Source organism: Oreochromis niloticus, linkage group LG4 (genome assembly GCF_001858045.2).
Source record: "Oreochromis niloticus isolate F11D_XX linkage group LG4, O_niloticus_UMD_NMBU, whole genome shotgun sequence".
NCBI classification, from domain to species: domain Eukaryota; kingdom Metazoa; phylum Chordata; class Actinopteri; order Cichliformes; family Cichlidae; genus Oreochromis; species Oreochromis niloticus.
The window spans coordinates 18,297,193-18,317,956 of NC_031969.2; the positions used below are offsets into that span (position 1 = coordinate 18,297,193).

The following is a 20,764-nucleotide window of genomic DNA, read 5'->3' on the forward strand; positions in this document are numbered from 1 at the left end:
GGGCGGAAGGGGCTTGAGCACCTGCCCCTTTCCTGATGGGTGCCCAAAGTGCCCTTTTGTTGAGGCAATTTTTTTAAAAAATTTTAATTATTTTTTTTAAATGTGTGTGTGCGTGTGGAGTCCTGTCTGTGCCCCTCAACAATAATATTTAACTATTAATCACATTTTTGCTAAATAAAAGGATCTGGCTTGCATCAGTCACATGATCACCATTAACCAATGATCGCCCTTGACGGCAGAACGCGCTGGTTACGAGCCGGGAACGAGCTCACAAAGTGCACGCGCATTTTTTGCGGTCCGGAGCAGTGTTGCCAACTTAGCGACTTTGTCGCTATATTTAGCGAGTTTTCAGACCCCCTAGCGACTTTTTTTCTATAAAAAGTCGCTAAAAAAAGACGTGAAAGCGCGTATCGCTTTTACTCTCAACAAGCAGCGAGTGCTGTAACGCAGTCAGTTCTTCTTTTAATCTTTTACTCTTATGCTGTTTTGTGGATCACAAGGTTTAAAACTACTTATAAACACACACAAACACAAAGTAACTCCACCAGAGTGCCTATTTCGGGTCACTTTTGCCGGTCCAAGCCCGGGTAAAGGAGCAGGGTTGGAATTGTGACATTAAAAAAACAATAATTGCTAAAAGAAATTTAATTTGTAGTTCTAAATAAATTCTAAATGCATGTAGGACGTTTTTTACTCACTTTAGGTCTCTTCCACGATGTTATTTCTCTGTCCAACAACATAGGTTACAATTATATTAGCGTGACCAATTATGCAAATTAGGTGATGACGTCATTTAGCGACTTCTAGCGACTTTTAGGACAGCCAATAGCGATTTTCCTTACTGAGGAGTTGGCAACACTGGTCCGGAGCTGTAGGAGAAACACAAATTAACTCAGAGACACAGACTGATGCGACAAAAACAGTAAGTAGGTGTACAGCGCACACTGTAGTCTAAAGCACACAGCAGTATTAGCTTATTACGTACACGTTTTTAAGCTGTCTTGTGGCAACTGACGAACTGAAACAAATGAGCGTGCTGTGTGTGCAACAGCGCGACAAACTTTACCTGTCCTTTTATTAACTGCACAAGTAGTGCTGGTCATAGCTGCTGGCTCACTGGGTAAGGCTGTCATGGGTCTGTAGCTCTGTCCACCGTTTTAGGGAACATATTTAGTTTTAAAGTAAGTTACAGGGCTTTTCCTGCCTTTCTGGAGGGATTATATTTCACTTAAAACGATCTAATATGCATGTCCACATAATAATGGATTATTATAATTATAATATTTTTTTTAAAAAACACGCTGTATTTTAAAGAACATACATTAAGAAACAGATTATATTAGATTTATATTTTAAATATGACAAAATGCAGATTTTACAGCAGCAAAATTATTGTATCTCTACAGTTTAAAAATGTAATAAGCTTTCTGCCTGCACAGAGTGGATAGTGAAACAAATGGAATCATCATAAATACATTATTATAAATTTATTACTTTTTTCCCCTCATTGCTTTATTATTGTAGCTCTAGCAATAAATAATAAGGGAAGGATTCTGGATCAGCACCATGATGGAAACTTGTGCCCACAGTATATACAGTATTCTGAAGAAGGTCTAAAATGTCACTGTGTGTGCATGTGTTTGTTTTATGTGTATGGATTTTTGAATTATTACTCATAATATAACATTGTCCAGACATGGCTGGTAAGGACATGAGGAGGAAACAGTAGCAGCTGTGTGAGGCTACTAAAGGCAGTGGATCCCTCAGCAGCTGGATTACAAAGAGCACAGGTAACATTAACACATGTACCAGTTGTTGGAGAGGTATTCCAGTATAAAAATAATAATAAGCACAACTGAAATGTTTTGCTTCTATAACATTTTTCTGTCATCATTTTATTATAGATTAAGTGTAAGAGTTGTTAAGTGTGGATAATTAAATAATAGTTTATTGCAATAGCAAGTTGTGCCTTGTTCTCAGATGGACAGCAAGTGGAGAGTGATAGATGAAATGAGGGGATGAAGGAGGAAGAGAGGCAAAGAGTGATTCACAGGCAGAGCCTTGTTTATTTCTCAGTTTTTTGTTGCCTTATGGTTCCAAGCGCTGTCACCAATCTTTGCATTTTGTTATTATCTCATGACACTTGTTTAATCAGCTACCATCTCTCCTATGGACTTTTTAATGTCTACAGTCTCAGATCAACACAGCCCTGCCCTCCAGCACTATCAGCAGCAGGAGCAGCAGCAACCCCTCAACAGCAACATTGTACCCATCAGGTAAAACATAGGCTACGTTTGCTTTGCCTCACAACAGTGATATAGTATGATGCGATCCCATATTGTGTGTGTTGTTGTTATTCAGCCTGGTTCAATGTGCCCCTTTTTAGCTTTGAGCACCCGCCCCTATAAACGTCTCTGCACGGCCCTGATCAGCAGCAAGTCCACTTCCCAATGAGTCCAAAAACAAATGAAGTATTTGGAGTGGCCGAGTCAAAGCCTGGACTTAAATCAGACTGAGGTGCGTCAGCGTGACCTTAAATAGGCGTTCATGGTGGAAAACCTGCAATGTGTCTAAATTCAAACAATCCTCCAAATAAGAATGGACCAAGGTTCCTCCACAGTGATGTGAAAGACTCAGTGAAGGATCACAAACACGTGATTGCAGTTCCTGCTGCAGAGGGTGGAACAACCAGTTATTAGGTTTAGGGGGCAGTAACTTTTTGCACACAGGGCAGGTTTGGAGAGTGTTTTTCCCTTTATAAATGAAACCATCATTTAAACAATACTTTTTTGTATTATCTTTATTATCTTTGTCTAAAATGCAAACAAGTTTTATAATCTAAAACATGTATCAAACAGACAAATACTCAAACAATAAGAAAAAACCTTCTTCCCAGCACTATACACCCACTCTCCTGTTGGCATATTTCTGCTGTTTCCTGTTCACCAGTGGATCAATGGATTCATGTAAATGTTGAAATATGACTCATGGCCATGAGAATAATCTAAATGTACATCCACCACATGGTCAAATATTACTGAACTGGTGGTCCAAATCTCCACAGGATGCCTTTAAGCAGTCAGGATCTGTCTGTGGAATAGTTTCAAGGATCATTTGTTTTGGATCACCTGGAGAGTTTCCCTCCTTTCTCCTGCAGGGGTTTCCTCTCTATCAGCAGTGCTTCCATCTGTGCAGCCCATCCAGTTTTCCCACCAGAGGAGGAGACATTTCAGGGTTGGTTAATCATTTTTGATCTATTCACACTGCAACACAGCATCTACTATTTTGGGGATCAGCTCATGGGGTTCCCAGGCAAACGCCAGCCCCAACGTCACAGACCAGGAGCTGTTCTGGCGTTCTGACCAGTACGACTTTGCTATAGTGCTTCCTGCTGCTGGGTTGGAGTTTTTCTGGCACTTTGCTCACGGTGGAGAGAGATTTTACTTGAACTTCATGGTAAGAAGAAAACACTGTGTCAAGCTAAGTGAAGCCACCTGACATGTAGTCTGTTTTTCCACAAATGTCAGATTAGCATGGACACCAGCATCGGTACCATCTGTTGAAAAGAGCTCACAGTGGGAACATCAAACAGGATATTTCACACTGACAGAGCTGCTCACGATTCCTGCAGTGTGTGGATGTCCTGTCTGGTTTTTAACTCTGTATTGGTTTTGTAGGTCCAGTGGGTGATGGGAGTTGGCCATGACAGACACCTGTCTGTCACCGTCAGCACTCCGAGTGATCTGTTGCTGTCCACTGTTGTCCACTGATGCAAAAGGCCAGATCAACTTTGAGGCTGCAGAATCAGGTAGCTGTCTGTCTGATGGATAGCTCTTCCACGCTGTTATTTCACTTCAGCTGAATGCGATGAACAGATTGTAGGAAATTATGACTAGTAATTCACTTTAACATTAAATGTTGATACAACACAAACTCTCGTCAGAGAGATACATGTTTTAAAGGTGAGCAGCCAAATAATTATTAAAACATTATAAAAACAACACAAAAACAGCTTGTTAGAGTTAGCAGGTAGATTAGCATTTGAGATTTCCATTGAGAACAGCGAGGTTCAATTTTCAGTCCTCTTTTATTCTCATGATACATGTCGTCCAATTGCATCTCACCCTGCAGGATTTTTACAGAAATATTTAATAAAATCTTCTAATTTTCATCATGTTTTTCTGTAATGGTGTCTGGGTGGTTGACCCAGTGTTTTAAGTTTGGACATTTTGTCGGTGTTTAGTTTACCTGTGTCTGTTTCCTGTTTTATTATGATAGTCACCTCTCCCTCCCCTAGGCAGATCTGATCACAACCTGGTGCACCTTGTCCCTGTGTATGAGCCCTTAGTGCGCAGGGAGCCACCAGCCACCCGCACAGTGCAGAGATGGTCGGAGGAGAGCGAGGAGGCTCTTAAGGATTGTTTTGAGTCGACTGTGTGGGAGGTGATCTGTGACGACCACGGAGAGGACATCGACAGCCTTACTACATGCATTACTGACTATATTAATTTCTGTGTGGATAACACCGTACCTACCAGGACTGTACGGTGTTTCTCCAACAACAAACCCTGGATTACTTCAGAAATTAAAGCTGTCCTCAAGCAGAAGAGGAGGGCCTTCAAATCCAGAGACAAAGAGGAGTTGAAAAGGGTGCAGAGAGAGCTTAGGGGACTGATAAGGAATGGGAAGGACAGCTACAGGCAGAAGATGGAGAACCAGCTTCAGCAAAACAATGTTGGTGAAGTCTGGAGAGGCCTCAGAACCATCTCAGGCCACAAACATCAGAACTCTCTGCCTGGGAGGGATGTGAGGTGGGCAAATGAACTGAATCATTTCTTCAACAGATTTGATTCAGCCATGAGGCAGTCTCCAACATCGGCTGCAGACTCACCCACCCCCACTGCTGCTGTTCCACCTCTGACACCTCAGACACTTCACACCTCCTCTATTCACCCTGCTCACTCCTCCCCACCCCCAACAACAGCATCCAATACACACTCAACACAAGGCTCCAGCCTGTCTCTCTCAACCACCCAGGTTAGGAGGGAACTGAGGAGGATTAAAGCCAAGAAGGCAGCGGGTCCAGATGGCATCAGCTCGAGGGTCGTCAGGTCCTGCGCGGACCAACTGTGTGGTGTGATGGAGCACCTCTTCAACCTGAGCCTGAGGCTGGGAAGAGTCCCACAGCTCTGGAAAACCTCCTGTGTTGTTCCAGTGCCAAAGACTTCACGCCCCAAGGACCTCAACAGCTACAGGCCGGTGGCTCTGACATCCCACCTGATGAAGACCCTGGAGCGGCTGGTCCTGGCTCAGCTTCGGCGCCTTGTGAGCTCATCACTGGACCCACTTCAGTTTGCCTATCAGCCTGGCATTGGAGCGGATGATGCCATCATTCACCTCCTACATCGTTCCCTCGCTCACCTGGAGACCGCTGGGAGCACTGTGAGAATCATGTTCTTTGATTTCTCCAGTGCCTTCAACACCATTCTTCCCTCGGTTCTGAAGGACAAGCTGGAGAACTCTGGAGTGGACCATCACCTCACTACCTGGATTTTGGACTACCTCACCGACCGACCACAGTATGTGAGGACTCAGGGCTGTGTGTCGGACAGGGTCGTCTGCAGTACGGGGGCCCCACAGGGAACGGTTCTGGCTCCGTTCCTCTTCACCATCTACACTGCAGACTTCTCCCACAACTCCACCCAGTGCTTCCTGCAGAAGTTCTCTGATGACTCTGCAATAGTCGGCCTGATCACTGATGGGGACGACAAGGAGTACAGAGGACTGACTCAGGACTTTGTGGACTGGTGCCAGCTGAACTACCTCCAGATCAACGCCAGTAAAACCAAGGAGCTGGTGGTAGACTTCCGCAGGCACAAACATCCTCCACTGCAACCACTGAACATCCAAGGTATGGACATCGAGGCTGTGGACAGCTACAGGTACCTTGGTGTTCATCTGAACAACAAACTGGACTGGACTCATAACTCAGACGCCCTCTACAGGAAAGGGCAGAGCAGGCTGTACCTGCTTCGGAGACTCAGGTCGTTTGGAGTGGAGGGCCCACTCCTGAAGACCTTCTATGACTCTGTGGTGGCCTCAGCCATCTTTTATGGTGTGGTCTGCTGGGGGGGCAGCATCTCTGCTGGGGACAGGAAGAGACTGAACAGGCTGATCCGAAGGGCCAGCTCTGTTCTAGGATGCCCTCTGGACCCAGTGGAGGTGGTGAGTGACAGGAGAATGGTGGCTAAGCTGTCATCCCTGTTGGACAACATCTCCCACCCCATGCATGAGACTGTGAAGGCACTGAGCAGCTCCTTCAGTGGGAGACTGCGGCACCCACGGTGTGGGACGGAGAGATTTCGCAGGTCTTTCCTCCCCACTGCTGTCAGACTCTACAATAAAGACTTTTGCAGCTGATCAAACACACAAACCCACACATGTGCAATAAGACTGCTATACGTGCAATTCTTCTTCTGACGAAGTTGTGTTTTTGTATTTTCCTACTCAGTTGTATATAGTATTTGTATTTCTATTTTATTCTATTGTATATATTATTCTATTCTATTTTATTCTATTGTATATAGTATTTTATTTTATTTTATTGTATTTTATTGCATTCCAGTGTTTTCTAATTTCTGCTACATAACTTTGCACTTTTGCTGTAACAAAACAAATTTCCCACCTGTGGGACTAATAAAGGCCATCTTATCTTATCTTATCTTATCTTATCTTTTGTCCTGTGCTCGTTATGTTGAGTTTACTTCCTGTTTCATTAGTTAGATTTGTTCCAGCCGTGTTTTCACCCGTTTCTCATCGTCTCATTATTTGTTTGTCTCTGCTGATGGTCATGTCATCGTCAATGCCTCGTGCATGCACCCTGTAGATGTTATTAGTTTCATCATTATGAAGGAATTTCCTCAGTCTCAACTCTTCAGTTTCAGCACTGTTCTCTGAAGGTCCCACCACAGCTTCTCAGTCAGGCTGAGGTCTGGACTGACTGGAGCATTGCACCACTTTGATTCTTTTCTTTTTCAGCCATTCTTTTAGAGATTTGGCACTGTTCTTGGTATCATTGTCATGTGTATGACTGAGTTTGGCCTGAGCTTTAGCTGTGGGGCTGATGGCCTCACATCTGACTCTAGAATACATTTGTATACAGAGGAATTCATGGTTTACTGAGTCACTGCACGGAGCCCAGATCATCATCCCTCCACCACCGTGCTGACAGCTGGTGTGATGTGTTTCGTTTTCTCCTTTATGGACAAACATGCCCACTTTGGTTTTTTCTGTCCAAAGGAACCTGAGCCCTGCTGCAATGTTCATTTAAAGAGAAGAGGCTTCCTCCTGGTAACCCTTCCAAACAAGTCACACTTCTCAGTCTCTTTCTATTTGTACTCTCATGAACTTTAACATTTAACATGAGGCCTGTAGAGTCTGAGAATGAGAATTCTTGGGTTTTTGCAGCTTTTCTGAGCGTTTGGATGGTCTTAGGTTGAATTTGCTGGAACATCCACTCCTGAGATGATTGTAGCATTGTGTTAACACACAACTGAATGCTGCAGACCAGCAAACTGCAAAAACGTCTGCATTTGCAAAGGTTCTCACACCTGCTGTTGGATACACCCATCAAATACAACTGATTTTAATTCCTATGGAAACATTAAGGACAAACTCCGTTTCAGTGGTTCACATAATGAATTAAAAACAGTAACTGGTAGCAGAGGCGGGATTGTTGGAGTTTGACACATCAAAAGTGAATAAACAGATTTTTATACCTGCGTCTGTTCTGCTGTGTCAGGCTACGACCCACAAAGTGGAGACCTACGTCTTTCATATGTTCCGGCACTACGGCTTCAGCTGGAAGAGAGAGAGCGTCGACTACTTCCTGCTGCAGTCCAACTCAAAGTACATCACCTGGTGGTCGATGGCCCTCAGCCTCCTCATCGTCACCTCTGGGTACCTGCGGCTACTCTTCCTCAAAAGCCTCTTTGTCAGCAATACCGGCACAGAGGGCGAGAAGCCTCGATGCTGATAGACTCAAACGAAAACCAAAAGAAAAAGAATTTAAAAAATAAAAATGTCTGGATTTGTGTGGAGGAACGGCAGACACGAACAAATTCAAAGCAGTGATGGTTCTTTCTCCTTGAATGAATAAATATTAGAAATACTCATGTTAAGACTTTGTGATGCTTTTCCAAAGAGACTGGATCAGTTATCTTAACACGTTTTTTTTTTTTTTTTTTTTCTCCCCACAGTATACTGCATTGATACAGTTTGATAACACAAAAACAATAACATATGTGATGGTGATTTTAAAAATATTGAAACATATTATACTGACAGCTACCAGTACTCTCCAGAAACCATTCATCAGCTGTTTGCAAAATCTACACGTTGGCATAGCAATGGGCGGTTACCGAGGGTAGGGCTGGGCAATATGGCCTAAAATTCATATCGCAATATAATTTGAAGCACATGCGGTAATGATATATATCACGATATATTCTTTTCTTCTGTATAACGTATTTTCCACACAATAAGGCACACTTAAAATCCTTTAATTTTCTCAAAAATCGAGAGTGTGCCTTATGTATGAATTCTGGTTGTGTTCACTGACCTTGAACCGATTTTGGCGTGCAGAAATCTGTTAAAAATGTTTTAGTACAACTTTGGTAAGCCTGCCGATGGACTGCTTGATGGATTGTCAGAGCATTACGGCTGCCGTAGTAAGGAGTAATCTGGGTCCAAAACGTCATACGAACACTGAGAGCTAAAAACAGTCTAACTTCTTTCATCTTTAATTAAATCATCAGCGTTGCTGCTTTATCGGGTGTAACAATTAAGTTTAACATCCATGCATCCATGAAAACAGAATTTATTAAATTTAACGGAGTTAGAAGTTAACAGGAAGTTAGCTCGCTAGTTTATACCTAAACACTTCATACCATGTTCTGATTGAGAGATTTTTTAAACTAATTCAAACGTACAGCTCTGGTATCATTTCCAACATAAATGAAGACAGAAAACTAAACAGCAGTGGCGTTTGCAGGGTTACCGAAGTTAGACTACCTGGTATATAATGTTGTGCAACGTGATTGCTAGCGACACAGCTATGTTAGCATAACATTAGCACAGTGAAGCTGGTGGATGAACGGCAACTTTTTTTCCACTCGTTAAATGTTAACATGAGGGATTCTGGTGGTTTGGGACAAATGCAATCGCAGAGCAGGATGCTATACACGGGCCAAACTTCAGTCAGGAGAACATAATTTACAGATGATAATGGTTGTAGCCGCTGCGATACTTTCGACCAAAACAGGCGCAGCTTGATGACATCATCAACATGCGCTATCGCGATAGAGTGATATAGTCAAAATCTCTATCGTTGGCCAAATCTATATCGTTTCTATCGTATATCGTTTATATCGCCCACCCCTAACCGAGGGGTTAATGACCGGTCTCTAGGCCAGCATGACTGGGCAATAGCAGCTAATCACCAAGGACTTACAACAGGTTGGGAATGGTTGGTGGTTAGATGGTTTCCTACAGGTCTCTAGGTCTTTGTGTCACAAGTAGGTTATGGGGCTTCTTTGTTCACATCTGCTCTGTATGACATCATTAAAGTCCAAGAAAAAAAAAGTGCAAAATTGAGTGTTTTGAGCAGTCTGAAGCCTGAGCTTTTAGCTTACATACACTAGCATTATTATTAAAAATGTAAAACTAAGAATGTTAAACCATGTTTCACATGAACATCCACCACCAGAACACAAAATATATGATTGGAAAGGCAGAGAAGCAGAACAAGTTCATCTAAAGGCAGATGTTGCTTAAGGAAGTAGACTAGAAGCCAAGTATAATATAACTGTCAGCATGTTTTAAAAATGCAGGGGTGGTTAGTCTTTAAATGTTAACAAAACAAAATGTCAAGGTTGAGGTTTGAAAAACTGTAAAGTCCAGAAATCAGTGGTTAATGTCACTTTGCTGATAAAGTGTGCTGGTAGAAACTGGAATTGTGGTTTCCTGTTAAAATGTTACCAGATCCAGCATTTATATGTGACTTCAGACTTTATACATAATAATGACCCAGACTGAACACTGCAGTTATAATTGATGTGAATTTCAGGAGTGGGACCACACCTCCATACACGCCACTTCCACTCCTCTGTCTATATATGACCCCCCCACCTGCAGGCACTATAACCTGTTCATTATTGTTTCCATGCCACACCCATCTCCCCTTTCCAAGTCTTTCACTTCTCATTAGTATCTGCACAGCCTGGGACCTGCTTCCAGTCTCCTCTGAGGCCTTCCTCAAACCACAGCCTCAATTCAATCTCAAGCCATCTGCCATTATCTACTAGAAATGCTGTTAAACCTAAAATGAGGATAATAGTACTTGACAGGCATCTGTATTCAATTCAATCTTATTTATACAGCGCCAAATCACAACAACTGTCACCTCGAGGCACTTTATATTGTAAGGTAGACCCTACAATAATAGATACAGAGAAAAACCCAACAATCATATGGCCCCCTATGAGCAAGCACTTTGGCGACAGTGGAAAGGAAAAACTCCCTTTTAACAGGAAGAAACCTCCGGCAGAACCAAGGTCAGTGAGGGGCGGCCATCTGCTGCGACCATTTGGGGTGAGAGAAGGAAGACAGGATGAAAGACATGCTGTGGATGAGAGCCAGAGATTAATAACAAGTGTGATTCAGCAGAGGGGTCTATTAACACATGTCGAGTGAGAAAAGTGACTAAAGAGGAAAAAACTCAATGCATCATGGAATCCCCTGGCAGCCTACGTCTATTGCAGCATAACTAAGGGAGGATTCAGGGTCACCTGGTCCAGCCCTAACTATATGCTTTGGCAAAAAGGAAAGTTTTAAGCCTAATCTTGAAAGTAGAGATAGTGTCTGTCTCCTGAATCCAAACGGGAAGCTGATTCCACAGAAAAGGGGCCTGAAAACTGAAGGCTCTCCCTCCCATTCTACTTTTAAATACTCTAGGAACAACAAGTAAGCCTGCAGTGCGAGAGCGAAGTGCTCTAATAGGGTGATATGGTACTACAAGGTCATTAAGATAAGATAGATGTTAGTATGCAAATGACCCGCTGTCAGGTTTCACAGTGGCATCTCTGTTGTCAAAACCATACCGACTGTACCTGACGGTGAATTATTTTAATGTTCTTCATTGTATTTGTTAGAAACATTTGTCATTTTCCTTTAATTGCGCGACTTTGTTTTGAAACTAGCGCAAGTAATGCTCAGCACCGCCTGTTTTCTTTAGTGACACAAAGCAAGTAAAGCAAGGCTGCATCACGGGTTTTGCTGCATCTTGCCACCTGGACTCAAGTTTGTAAAGAACCCATGCCAAAGTATTGTGGTTAGGTTAAATCCAATTCATTAACTTGCCTTTGTGATGAAGTGCAGCTTCATCACAAAGAAAGTCCTTTCTCCCGTTTGGCTACAGCAGGTAATCAGGTGAATTTAATGTGTCTCTGTTAATTTGAGTTTCCATGAAACCCGATAAACAGATATTTATGTTTCTACACTTTTATTTGCTGGGTTTATTTTGATAACAGTGCTATTGCAGACCATGTCACATGATGGTTTAAGTTATTTCATTTCACTGAATATGTGAGACAAGCTAAAGTAGCATTATATTTTTATGTTTAAGATACAGCGATGTTTCTAAATGTAATTGCCTTTATTTTAATTAGTTCTCACGATGACGACAATGAGCGATCCTGTTGGCGATCTTGGAATAAACCATCTGTAATTGTTAAAAAGCATGGTTTAGCACAGGCTCTACTTTAAAAAGGGGAACCCTTCTTAAACAGGAAGAGCAGTAGCGGAGCCAGAAACAATAGGAAATTTTAAAATTACGTTTAAAAATAAATAAATAATTTATCTCGCATATAAAACACAATAAAATACCCTGGCCAGGGACAACAATTATTAAAATAGAATAAAAGAGCAATACAAAATGTTACTATAAAAAGTCCACCGCTGCAGAATATTCCCAGTTGCCTCTCTGCAGCCCACTCGCCAGCGCCTCCAAGCCTGTTGTCGCCGCCAGTTGAGCTCCACTGAGAATGTCCTCCGACCTGTCTGTCGCTGCCGCTTGCCACCAGCTACTTTGCCATCTCTCTTGCTCTCTGTCCTGCCAGGCCCTCTTATTGGCCTCTGTGAACTCCCAGGTGTGTGCAATTAGTGATCAGGAGGGGGTGGAGTTTCTCCAGGACACGTTAATATACAGTGGCTTGCAAAAGTATTCGGCCCCCTTGAACTTTTCCACATTTTGTCACATTACAGCCACAAACATGAATCAATTTTATTGGAATTCCACGTGAAAGACCAATACAAAGTGGTGTACACGTGAGAAGTGGAACGAAAATCATACATGATTCCAAACATTTTTTACAAATAAATAACTGAAAAGTGGGGTGTGCCTTCTTAAAGATGGGAACCACCACCCCGGTCTGCCAATCCAGAGGTACCACCCCTGATCACACAATATTGTAGCCCTGAGGCACCCTCCCCAGGCCTGGCTCCAACTCAACTGTTCCCTCAATCTGCTATTATGAAAACATTGCAACAGTTTTAAAATAAACATCTCATATCTCATTGGATTTGTTTAATCACTGACTAAAATAATACTGACAAGTGTTTTTGTTTGTTTTGTTTTTGTTGTTTGTTTGTTTTATATTGATAGACTTCTATTACCATTATCCATACTTTAATCAAAAACAAATTAGAGGAATGAATGTGAATGTTCTAGACAGTGTTTATTTCCATACACTTTTGTAAGACAGCCAGGACGCCACAGCAACCCCACAGGAGATGTAATCTAGGTTAAAAACATTTATTGAAGTATTTCCAAATCAAATTATGACACAGTAGGTAAACAACAGACAGCATACATCAAGTATTTATCTTTATACGTGTAGTCCTAAAATAGTAGAAAACATGAATTCAGCATGTTATTTCCATTACTGCTTCAACATGTATTAAATCCTGTCTGCTGTTCACATACACAAAAAACTTTGCCCACACAGACGTAAAACAGAACAGCCAACCTGGTTTTGAAATAGTTTTTTACAGCAAGGTTTCTCATCTCATTTAGCACCCCAGTAAGTCTTTATATCAAGTTTTTACAAGGCTGTCACACTTTCTGTCCCTGTGAGAATAAAGTAGCAGAGTTGAACTGTAGCAGAAGTTTCATGTTTTTAGTTTGAAATTACTGTGACACACCAATGATGTCCAGGGAATGAGCGTGACACAGCCACTCCCCCTCAAGTTACTCTTGCGCAGGCTCTGGTTCCAAAAGTGCAACATAGCAGCTCCCACAAAGAAGAGATTTTGGCTTTATTTTTGTACAATGGAAGGAAGTGCAGACAGACACTCCCTGAGCCTGTTTCTATTTCTTCCTGCTATTTTTCCTTCCCAGTGCTGCCAAGTGCTTGCTAATAGGGGGTCGCCTAGTTGTTGGAGTTGTGTCTCTAATATTGGTAACTGTTGTGGTGATTTAAGGGCCATGTAAATAAAATTTAATTTAATTTAAGAGAACGCCTCAAAACTGCATATATTTTATGTTTATATCTATGCAAGCTACAGGGGCACATAGTTCAGAGTATTTTTGGTCATATTGATATACTGATGTAGGTTTGGCTTTAGGTTTAGAGTTGAAGTTCTTCTGGAAATTAGATCATTTACCCAGATTTTTCTTTCTACATAGACTGCAATCAACTTCCCTGCAAGTTCCCTGTGTATTTTGTCCTCTACATAATTACAGCCAAAACCTAAATCATTTTAATATTATTAATATTATTAATTATGATGATAGCAATTTAATTTAAAATAAACATTGAAAGAATGTGTTTATAGTTAAGTGTCTATTGGAATTATCTTTAGTAATAGATGATGACTCCACCTAAACTAAATCAGTCAGTGCCTTGTGTCTCAGATATTTCTCCAAGCAGTAGATAGCAATGGGATCTCTGTCTGCATCAAACTTATTCGCAAAAAGGTGATGCTGTTCAATCAACCACTGCAGGTCTCCAGCACCATACACACATACTGATCTGACATGGTGGCCTTTACATTCTGGGTATACTGCTTGCAGGGAACCCTCCGACCCCTCGTGCCACTGCCACTTGACCATCCGGGCAATTGCATTCATGTCTGTCATGTCGAATTTACGGTTGGGCCATGTTGAGCCGGGAACACCAGGTATTCGTTGTATTGTTGCCCACAGAAACTCATCAGGACTGTAGGTGTCTTTGGCCCACTCAATGAGGGCCTGTATTCGCTTGTCTTCGAACACACTGCGAACGTAACCTCGGTTGACCACAATATAGGCATTTCCTGATAGTATGGGCAGATTGAAGGGAGCTGGATCCTTTGTTTTTCCTATTGGCTGGGACAATTGAAAAGTTAATATGATGGTGAGTAAGTGGAATTGAAGCTTTTTACAATAGCAAGGTGAATTGATTAATACCTACATGATACAATGTAAAAAATCTCCAAATGAAGTACCTGGACTTTTCCATCAACTACTTGGTGAGCATTAGACACTCTTCCCTTCTTTCCTTCAGGCATTTCCTCTGACTCCAAACTGTTACCTCCTTTTAGTGCACGCAAAGCTTGCACAATTTCCAAGTTAGTTTTTAGAGGGAAATCTTGACCACAGAGGTTGATGAAGTATTTCCATGTTGTACTGGTATTATAGAGATCAGCCATGCAGTTAAGGTCAGCCTGGACACGTGTCCAGCCAGCGTAGACCACATTCATAGCTTTGCTGACCATGAACACATTTGAGAAACAGGAAGTAATGGCTTTGATGGCAGCAAAGACTGAGGCCTGTGCTTTTTTGTCCACATGGACACAATAAATATTTTGAGGTGTGTAAATAGCTCGCAGTAGTCGCTCAAAGTTCTGCACCTATGGATAAAAATAATGTAGTTCTCTTTGTAAAATGTTTTTGCTGGAACTGTACTGTACTAATGACTTAGTGGACAAGAATGATTGATACATACACATATATACATAGATATATATATATATATATATATATGTTTTCTGGCAACACTGAAATGAACCTTTATGTTCCTTTGGCTCAGCAGTCATTTTCGTCTTGAAACTCTGCCATGCAGGCCATTTTTACCCAGTCTTTTCCTTATGGTGGAGTCATGAACACTGACCTTAGCTCAGGCAAGTGAGGCCTGCAGTTCTTTGGATGTTGTTCTGGGGTCTTTTGTGACCTCCTGGATGAGTCATCACTGCGCTTGGTGTATTTTGTAAAGAGTAAATTTAAGCTGAAACCAGCTTTCCTAAGATGTGATACACCACGTTAATTAATGGTAATACAGGGAGGGGGAGCAATCAATTTTTCACACAGAGCCATGTAGGTTTGGACTGTATTTCCCCTTCATAATAAACACCTTAATTTAGAAACAGCATTTTTTTTTTTACTTGTGTTATTTTTGACGAATATTTAAATTTGTTTGATGGTCTTGCCCTATGGTAGCTGGGATTAGCTCCAGCCCCGCTGTGAGCCTGATAAGGATAAGCGGAAGATGGATCTGAAACATTTACGTGTGATAACCACACAAAATAGGAAATCTTTTGCATGCCATCATATATATATCTATATATATGCATGTGTGTGTGTGTGTGTGTGTGTGTGTGTCTGTGTGTAGAAAATTTTGAAATTTAAAATGTAAACATTCCAAATGTAAGCACTATTTAGATCTACTGCTAAGATTTGCAGTAAAATTTGATTATACAAAATACATACCTTGTGATGGACAACCATAGAGTAAGCCAGAGGAAAGTCCTCTTCTTCCTTGTTTAACGGGAATGTTATGTATTTCCTACTTTTTTGGAATTTCCTGTAAATTCACAGTTTTGAAGAAATAATGTTGTTTTTAAAAGTCCATATATTAAAATCATGACTAAGAGTTAAAGAGTTACTGAAGGCTCCCATTTAGAGCAACAAACCTGCAGTCTTGGGTTGCATTAATATAATACTCATCAGGGATCTGAATAACCTTCTGGAAGTCTTTGGTGATGGTCAGTAATTTGGCTTGCAGCAATGCCTCCTTCTCTCCCTGCAGGATTGCTGAGCAGTTGCAAACTTTCTCTGGGCTCTCATCTTCATCGGTATAAACTAGCCATTGATACTTGAGGATGTAGGCAGGACTTTTGCCTGTTTTTAGTTGACTAAGTAGGAAAAGTATCCATAGTGATCCCAGTACAGCACTGAACTTGAATAATTGTAGCCAGCAGCCTCGTTTTAAATATCGCATTATTTATAGTAAGTAGAAAATCTCAAATACAATAATAGTAAAGCTTGTGAGAGCTGCTAAAAATGTCTGTCAGACACCTGTGAAACAACAAAATAAAAATGATTAATGTTTGTTCCTTTCATGAAGGTATGCAAATCAGTCCATCCATTACTGCACCTGGAACCAAGAGATGATGTGAGTAAGGAAAACATACACAGACACACTTTTTTTTTTTTCATGTGAAACGCTACTTCTTTTTGGAACTTTAGAACAAAATAATCAGATGTTGGACTCAAATGCCAAGCAACACTATATGTTTGGAAATCTCTGTCGTTTAACATCGTAAAACTCAGTGGATTCATTTTAATCCACATTTTTTTTTCTTCCATGTTATGTGTTTTTTCTTTTAGTATGACTTTCAGTTTAACATCTTAAACTTGGGAAAATGTAAAAATCTGGAGTTTAGAACAAGAGCCAACATAAAACTTTAATTTTTAAAAATAGTTTAAAAACATTAAAAATAGATTTAGGCAACATGTACAGTAAGATAACAGGAATTTGCATTACTTGAAAGTTAAACGCATTTTTTAAAAAATTAAGAAATGAAACATTCTGTAAGGTAAAAACAATGTGTAATGTAAATTAGTTATACTCCAAAGTGGTGCAAATCATGACATGCTTGCTCGGCGTAACCACTGTTTCACAGTATTTATGTTAATAAAGTTCTTGTTCTTGATCTTGATGATAGTCATTTTGAACTTTTCCTGACTTAATCAAAAAAAGTGAATACTTCCTACCTGAGAACCTCGTTGTCGCAGAAAATCCTTATTTTGTTATCATAGTTTGCTCTGGCCCTGTCCTTTTAAGTTTTCTGGTGCATGAAACCTCCGCGGAACATTTTAGTCCTTCAGTTGAACCGGTGAGGCAAAAGTGAGGCAAATCAACACATCCTGTCAGCATTTTTCAGATGAATACATTTAAGTAAACAACTTAGTTTCACACTTTAGGATCTGTAGCCATTACAAGAGTTATAGAGCATTTGGGGGATTGCATAAGCATCGGTTTTCTATTGCCCATTTGCGGGGAGTAAGCGCGCCCTCCATTTACGAGGTGCGCCTACTGCTTGCTGCACAGGGTGGAGACCAACAGAGAAGGGCGGGGGATTCCCTGGCTTCTGGATTCATCTGATAACCAGCTCGCAAAAAAAAATAAAAAATAAAAATAAAAACAAACCAACAAACACAAAAACAGAAGACATTATGACACAGGCTTATAATTTGCACCGATGTGTTTTCTAAATTCTATCATACACATATACGCAAAAAGTCAGCGCGAGGGTCCTCGGTGCGCCTGCTTGCTGCTGTGTTGAAGTCTCACACACAACCTATCCTAAAGACACACACACACACACACACACACACACACACACACACACACACATATCCTGATGGGGGCAGGCTGCTTCCGAATAGTGCACATTTAATTTATAATGTTGTCAATCCAAGCCGATTATGTATTAATGATTTTTCCTGGGTTGTGCGAAATCCCAAAAGAAGAAAAAACCCTATAAAAATCGAATGTGTGCAGTAAGTTGTAGGTCTGTTAGGTTATGTTGTGGTGATTCTCTTGTTGCGGGGAGCTCCCACAGCAGGTACAGCCTGCTCTGCACTTTTCGATATAGAGCATCTGAATTGTGAGTCCAGTCCAGCTTATTGTTCAGATGAACACCGAGGTACCTGCAGCTATCCACAGCGTCAATGTCCATACCTCGGATATTTAGTGGTTGCAGTGGAGGATGTTTGTGCCTGCAGAAGTCTACCACCAGCTCCTTGGTTTTTCCCGTGTTGATCTGGTAGTTCTGCTGGCACCAGTCCACAAAGCCTTGGGTCAGTTCTCTGTACTCGTCGTCCCCATCAGTGATGATATTGCAGAGTCGTCAGAGAACTTCTGCAGGAAGCACTGAGTGTAGTTGTGGGAGAAGTCTGCAGTGTAGATGGTGAAGAGGAACGGTGAAGAGGAATGGTGCCAGAACTGTTCCCTGTTCTGAATGTGAATCATTACAAAAGGAGAACAAACTTTTCAAAACTAAACTTTCTGACCTGGAGAGTAGAAACAGAAGGCAGAATATTCGTCTGGTGGGTTTGCTGGAATCAGTGGATCTAGGTCCATGGCCAGCTGAGGTCTTTTCCCGGCTGCTGTTGGAAGTCTTGGTGGACAAACTTTGCCATCCCCCCCAGAGCTTGACAGAGCCCACCGTAGCCTAATGCCCAAACCGGGCCCTGACAGGAAACCCTACTCGGTCATTATCTGCTTCCACTGCTTTCAGATTAAGGAATTGCTGACGAGGGAGGCACGGAGATGTTGAGGGATGTTGGAGTACTGTGGACGCAAGCTCCAGTTTTATAAGGACTACAACGTCTGTTGGAATTGATATTTTTTATATTGTCATTTGTGCTTAGGAACATATTATCATTTATGCTTAGAAATACATAATAATGCTGATAAAAATCATATCCTTATTAGGTCTGATAAGATTCTGTGTGCACTTGTGTACCATGAGATGAGAGGAAGCAGCCTCGACGTTATAATTTCCATTATAGCTTTAGGAACTACACTGCTCTGTTTCTTAAAAGTGCAAGACTTTACACCTTCAAATGTTCGTTTGACACGACCCATTGCAAGTTCCTGTTCTTATAATTTAGCGGGACGCTTACTTCTGCTTTTCTGCATACACACAGTTTACGTTCATTGAAAGGTCGTATGTCTATGTATAGTATGGTTGGACACACACACACACACACACACACACACACACACACACACACAGAATACAGACACTGATGTTGTTCAGATATGCCTGCTTAAGAATGTCACGTGTATTTGTAATTGCATATTCATGTATGTGACAATAAAAAGGGCTGTAGCAAAGGAATCAGTCGAAGTTGGCTAAGGACAGGTGAAGGCCTGGGCTGACTTCCCTCGCGAGCCACAAAGACAAAGAGCTCTGTCTTGTCTTGTTTTGTCGTGCAATTTGGGCTTGTGTTCCAGCGGGGTTTGTGCCTAGATAAACCCAACAACATCGACATCCAAAAACAGCGTGCCCAGTATAAGGATGTTACGGCTGAGTTATATAGGACAGGCCTCCAACCTTCCCTTCTGCTTAGGGGTTAACGTTTAACGGTACAGGCACAAAGCTAGTGGTACAGGGAGTACTTAGCTAGTATGGGAAGAGGGCATGGGCTTATGCGGTTGCTGTTCAATGCAACCTGCTGGGGTAATATTGGTGGTTGGTATTGTTTTACTTTCCTTTACATTGTGACATGTTATTGCAATATATTTCTTGGGTGGGGCTTATCTTGTTTTTGCGCACCCTCAACCTGCATCTTTGGGCTTATCATTCCCTCTGGCCTTGCATTTACCTAGTAATAATAGAGTAGTCCAGCAATTTCTTAGAGTCTTGGTCTCTGGGCTTTCTCACTTCAAAGCCCAATTGCAGCAAACCACCTATTTGTTCCTTCAATGACAGATAGTGTTTTCAACATCTGGCACAGAAAGGGTCTAAAATCTTTTGTAGACTTACATGTAGAAGGACAATTTGCAAGTTTTTCTCAATTATCTACCAAATTTGGCATTGCTGCAGCTCAGTTTTTTCATTTTTTGCAGGTCAGGCAGACTATATCAGCACAATTCCCCCTAAAACCTCTAGATAATCTAGTAGATGATTTTTTTAATCATCAATCCAACCTCTAGGGGCATAATATCAGCCTTGTACAATTTAATTTCCAACTTACAGTGTCCTTCAGTAGCTGCCATCAAATCTAAATGGGAACAGGACCTTAACTTTCATATCATGGATGATATCATGGCTCACTACAGCCTGTACATACTTATAGTTATAGCATACTCATTACATACCTTCATACCGTGTACATTATAACATACCATAATAGACCCATTTCTGTAATATACTTACATATCTATATTATTGCTAATATATATTTGTAATATATCTGTATCATGGCTAAAGCACTTCTGGATGGATGCAAACTGCATTTCGTTGCCTTGTACCTGTGACATGTGCAATGACAATAAAGTTGAATTCTATTCTATTCTATTCTATGAACTGTGGGACTCTATCCTTGGCCAAGTTCACAATATATCAGTGTGTACTTCATATGTACTGGTCCTGTCCTTCGTTGGCCAACTTTTGGAACTCTGTTTTCCATACAATGCCTGAAGTCCTGCTGCATCAAATTAAACCAGAGACACTCTGTGCTACGTTTGATGCTTACCAGAATCTGAAGTTGCCCAACTTCAGACAGAGCATTAAATGTTTCATTACTGCTGGCCAGACCAGCTATTTTACTTAATTGGAAAGACTCTTCTCCCCCATCGCATGCGCAATGAATAAAAGATATAATGTTCTGTATGGATTTAGAGAAAATTAGATATACGTATGGTACAAATTT

At 41.3% G+C, this 20,764-nt stretch overlaps 2 protein-coding genes and 1 long non-coding RNA gene across 14 annotated transcripts in view; 1 reads left to right on the forward strand and 2 right to left on the reverse strand.

Moving 5' to 3' along the window:
* The window catches only part of LOC102080623 (transmembrane emp24 domain-containing protein 6), a 43,724-nt gene extending 35,168 nt beyond the window's left edge, over positions 1 to 8,556 (forward strand). For 2 of the 11 annotated variants that reach the window (XR_002061917.2, XR_003219829.1), the window contains 2 exons: positions 3,158 to 3,234; positions 7,802 to 8,556. Coding sequence is in view for 3 of the 11 variants with exons in the window: in XM_005461101.3 (XP_005461158.1) it covers positions 7,240 to 7,350; positions 7,802 to 8,035 (345 nt within the window). In the remaining 8 variants the exon portion in view is untranslated. The other 9 variants (XR_003219826.1, XR_003219828.1, XR_003219830.1 and 6 more) reach the window with 9 other exon arrangements.
* On the reverse strand, positions 6,820 to 7,888 carry LOC112846709 (uncharacterized). Its single transcript, XR_003219844.1, has 2 exons — positions 7,779 to 7,888; positions 6,820 to 7,652 (listed from the first exon to the last, which is right to left on the reverse strand). It is a non-coding gene; the product is annotated as an uncharacterized LOC112846709 (long non-coding RNA).
* Positions 8,557 to 12,775: 4,219 nt separating the features above from the next.
* LOC100695077 (beta-1,3-galactosyl-O-glycosyl-glycoprotein beta-1,6-N-acetylglucosaminyltransferase) lies at positions 12,776 to 17,509 on the reverse strand. Of its 2 annotated transcripts, none has more exons than XM_005461100.4 (5): positions 17,093 to 17,509; positions 16,009 to 16,472; positions 15,806 to 15,899; positions 14,545 to 14,949; positions 12,776 to 14,425 (listed from the first exon to the last, which is right to left on the reverse strand). In XM_005461100.4, exons 2-5 carry the CDS (start codon positions 16,314 to 16,316, stop codon positions 13,940 to 13,942), a joined length of 1,293 nt encoding a protein of 430 aa, XP_005461157.2. In that variant the 5' UTR covers positions 16,317 to 16,472; positions 17,093 to 17,509; the 3' UTR covers positions 12,776 to 13,939. The 2 variants fall into 2 exon arrangements, with proteins under 2 accessions (XP_005461157.2, XP_005461155.2); XM_005461098.4 differs by having other exon boundaries at positions 16,009 to 16,393; positions 17,093 to 17,506.
* Between the last annotated feature and the right edge of the window lie 3,255 nt (positions 17,510 to 20,764).

Excerpts from the sequence above, each read along its gene's own strand:
- LOC100695077 (XM_005461100.4), bottom strand. The coding sequence starts at position 16,316 with ATGCGATATTTAAAACGAGGCTGCTGGCTACAATTATTCAAGTTCAGT. Across the intron at positions 15,900-16,008 it reads AATGCAACCCAAGACTGCAG|GAAATTCCAAAAAAGTAGGA; the intron begins GTTTGTTGCTCT and ends GTGAATTTACAG. Across the intron at positions 14,950-15,805 it reads CTATGGTTGTCCATCACAAG|GTGCAGAACTTTGAGCGACT; the intron begins GTATGTATTTTG and ends TTTTATCCATAG.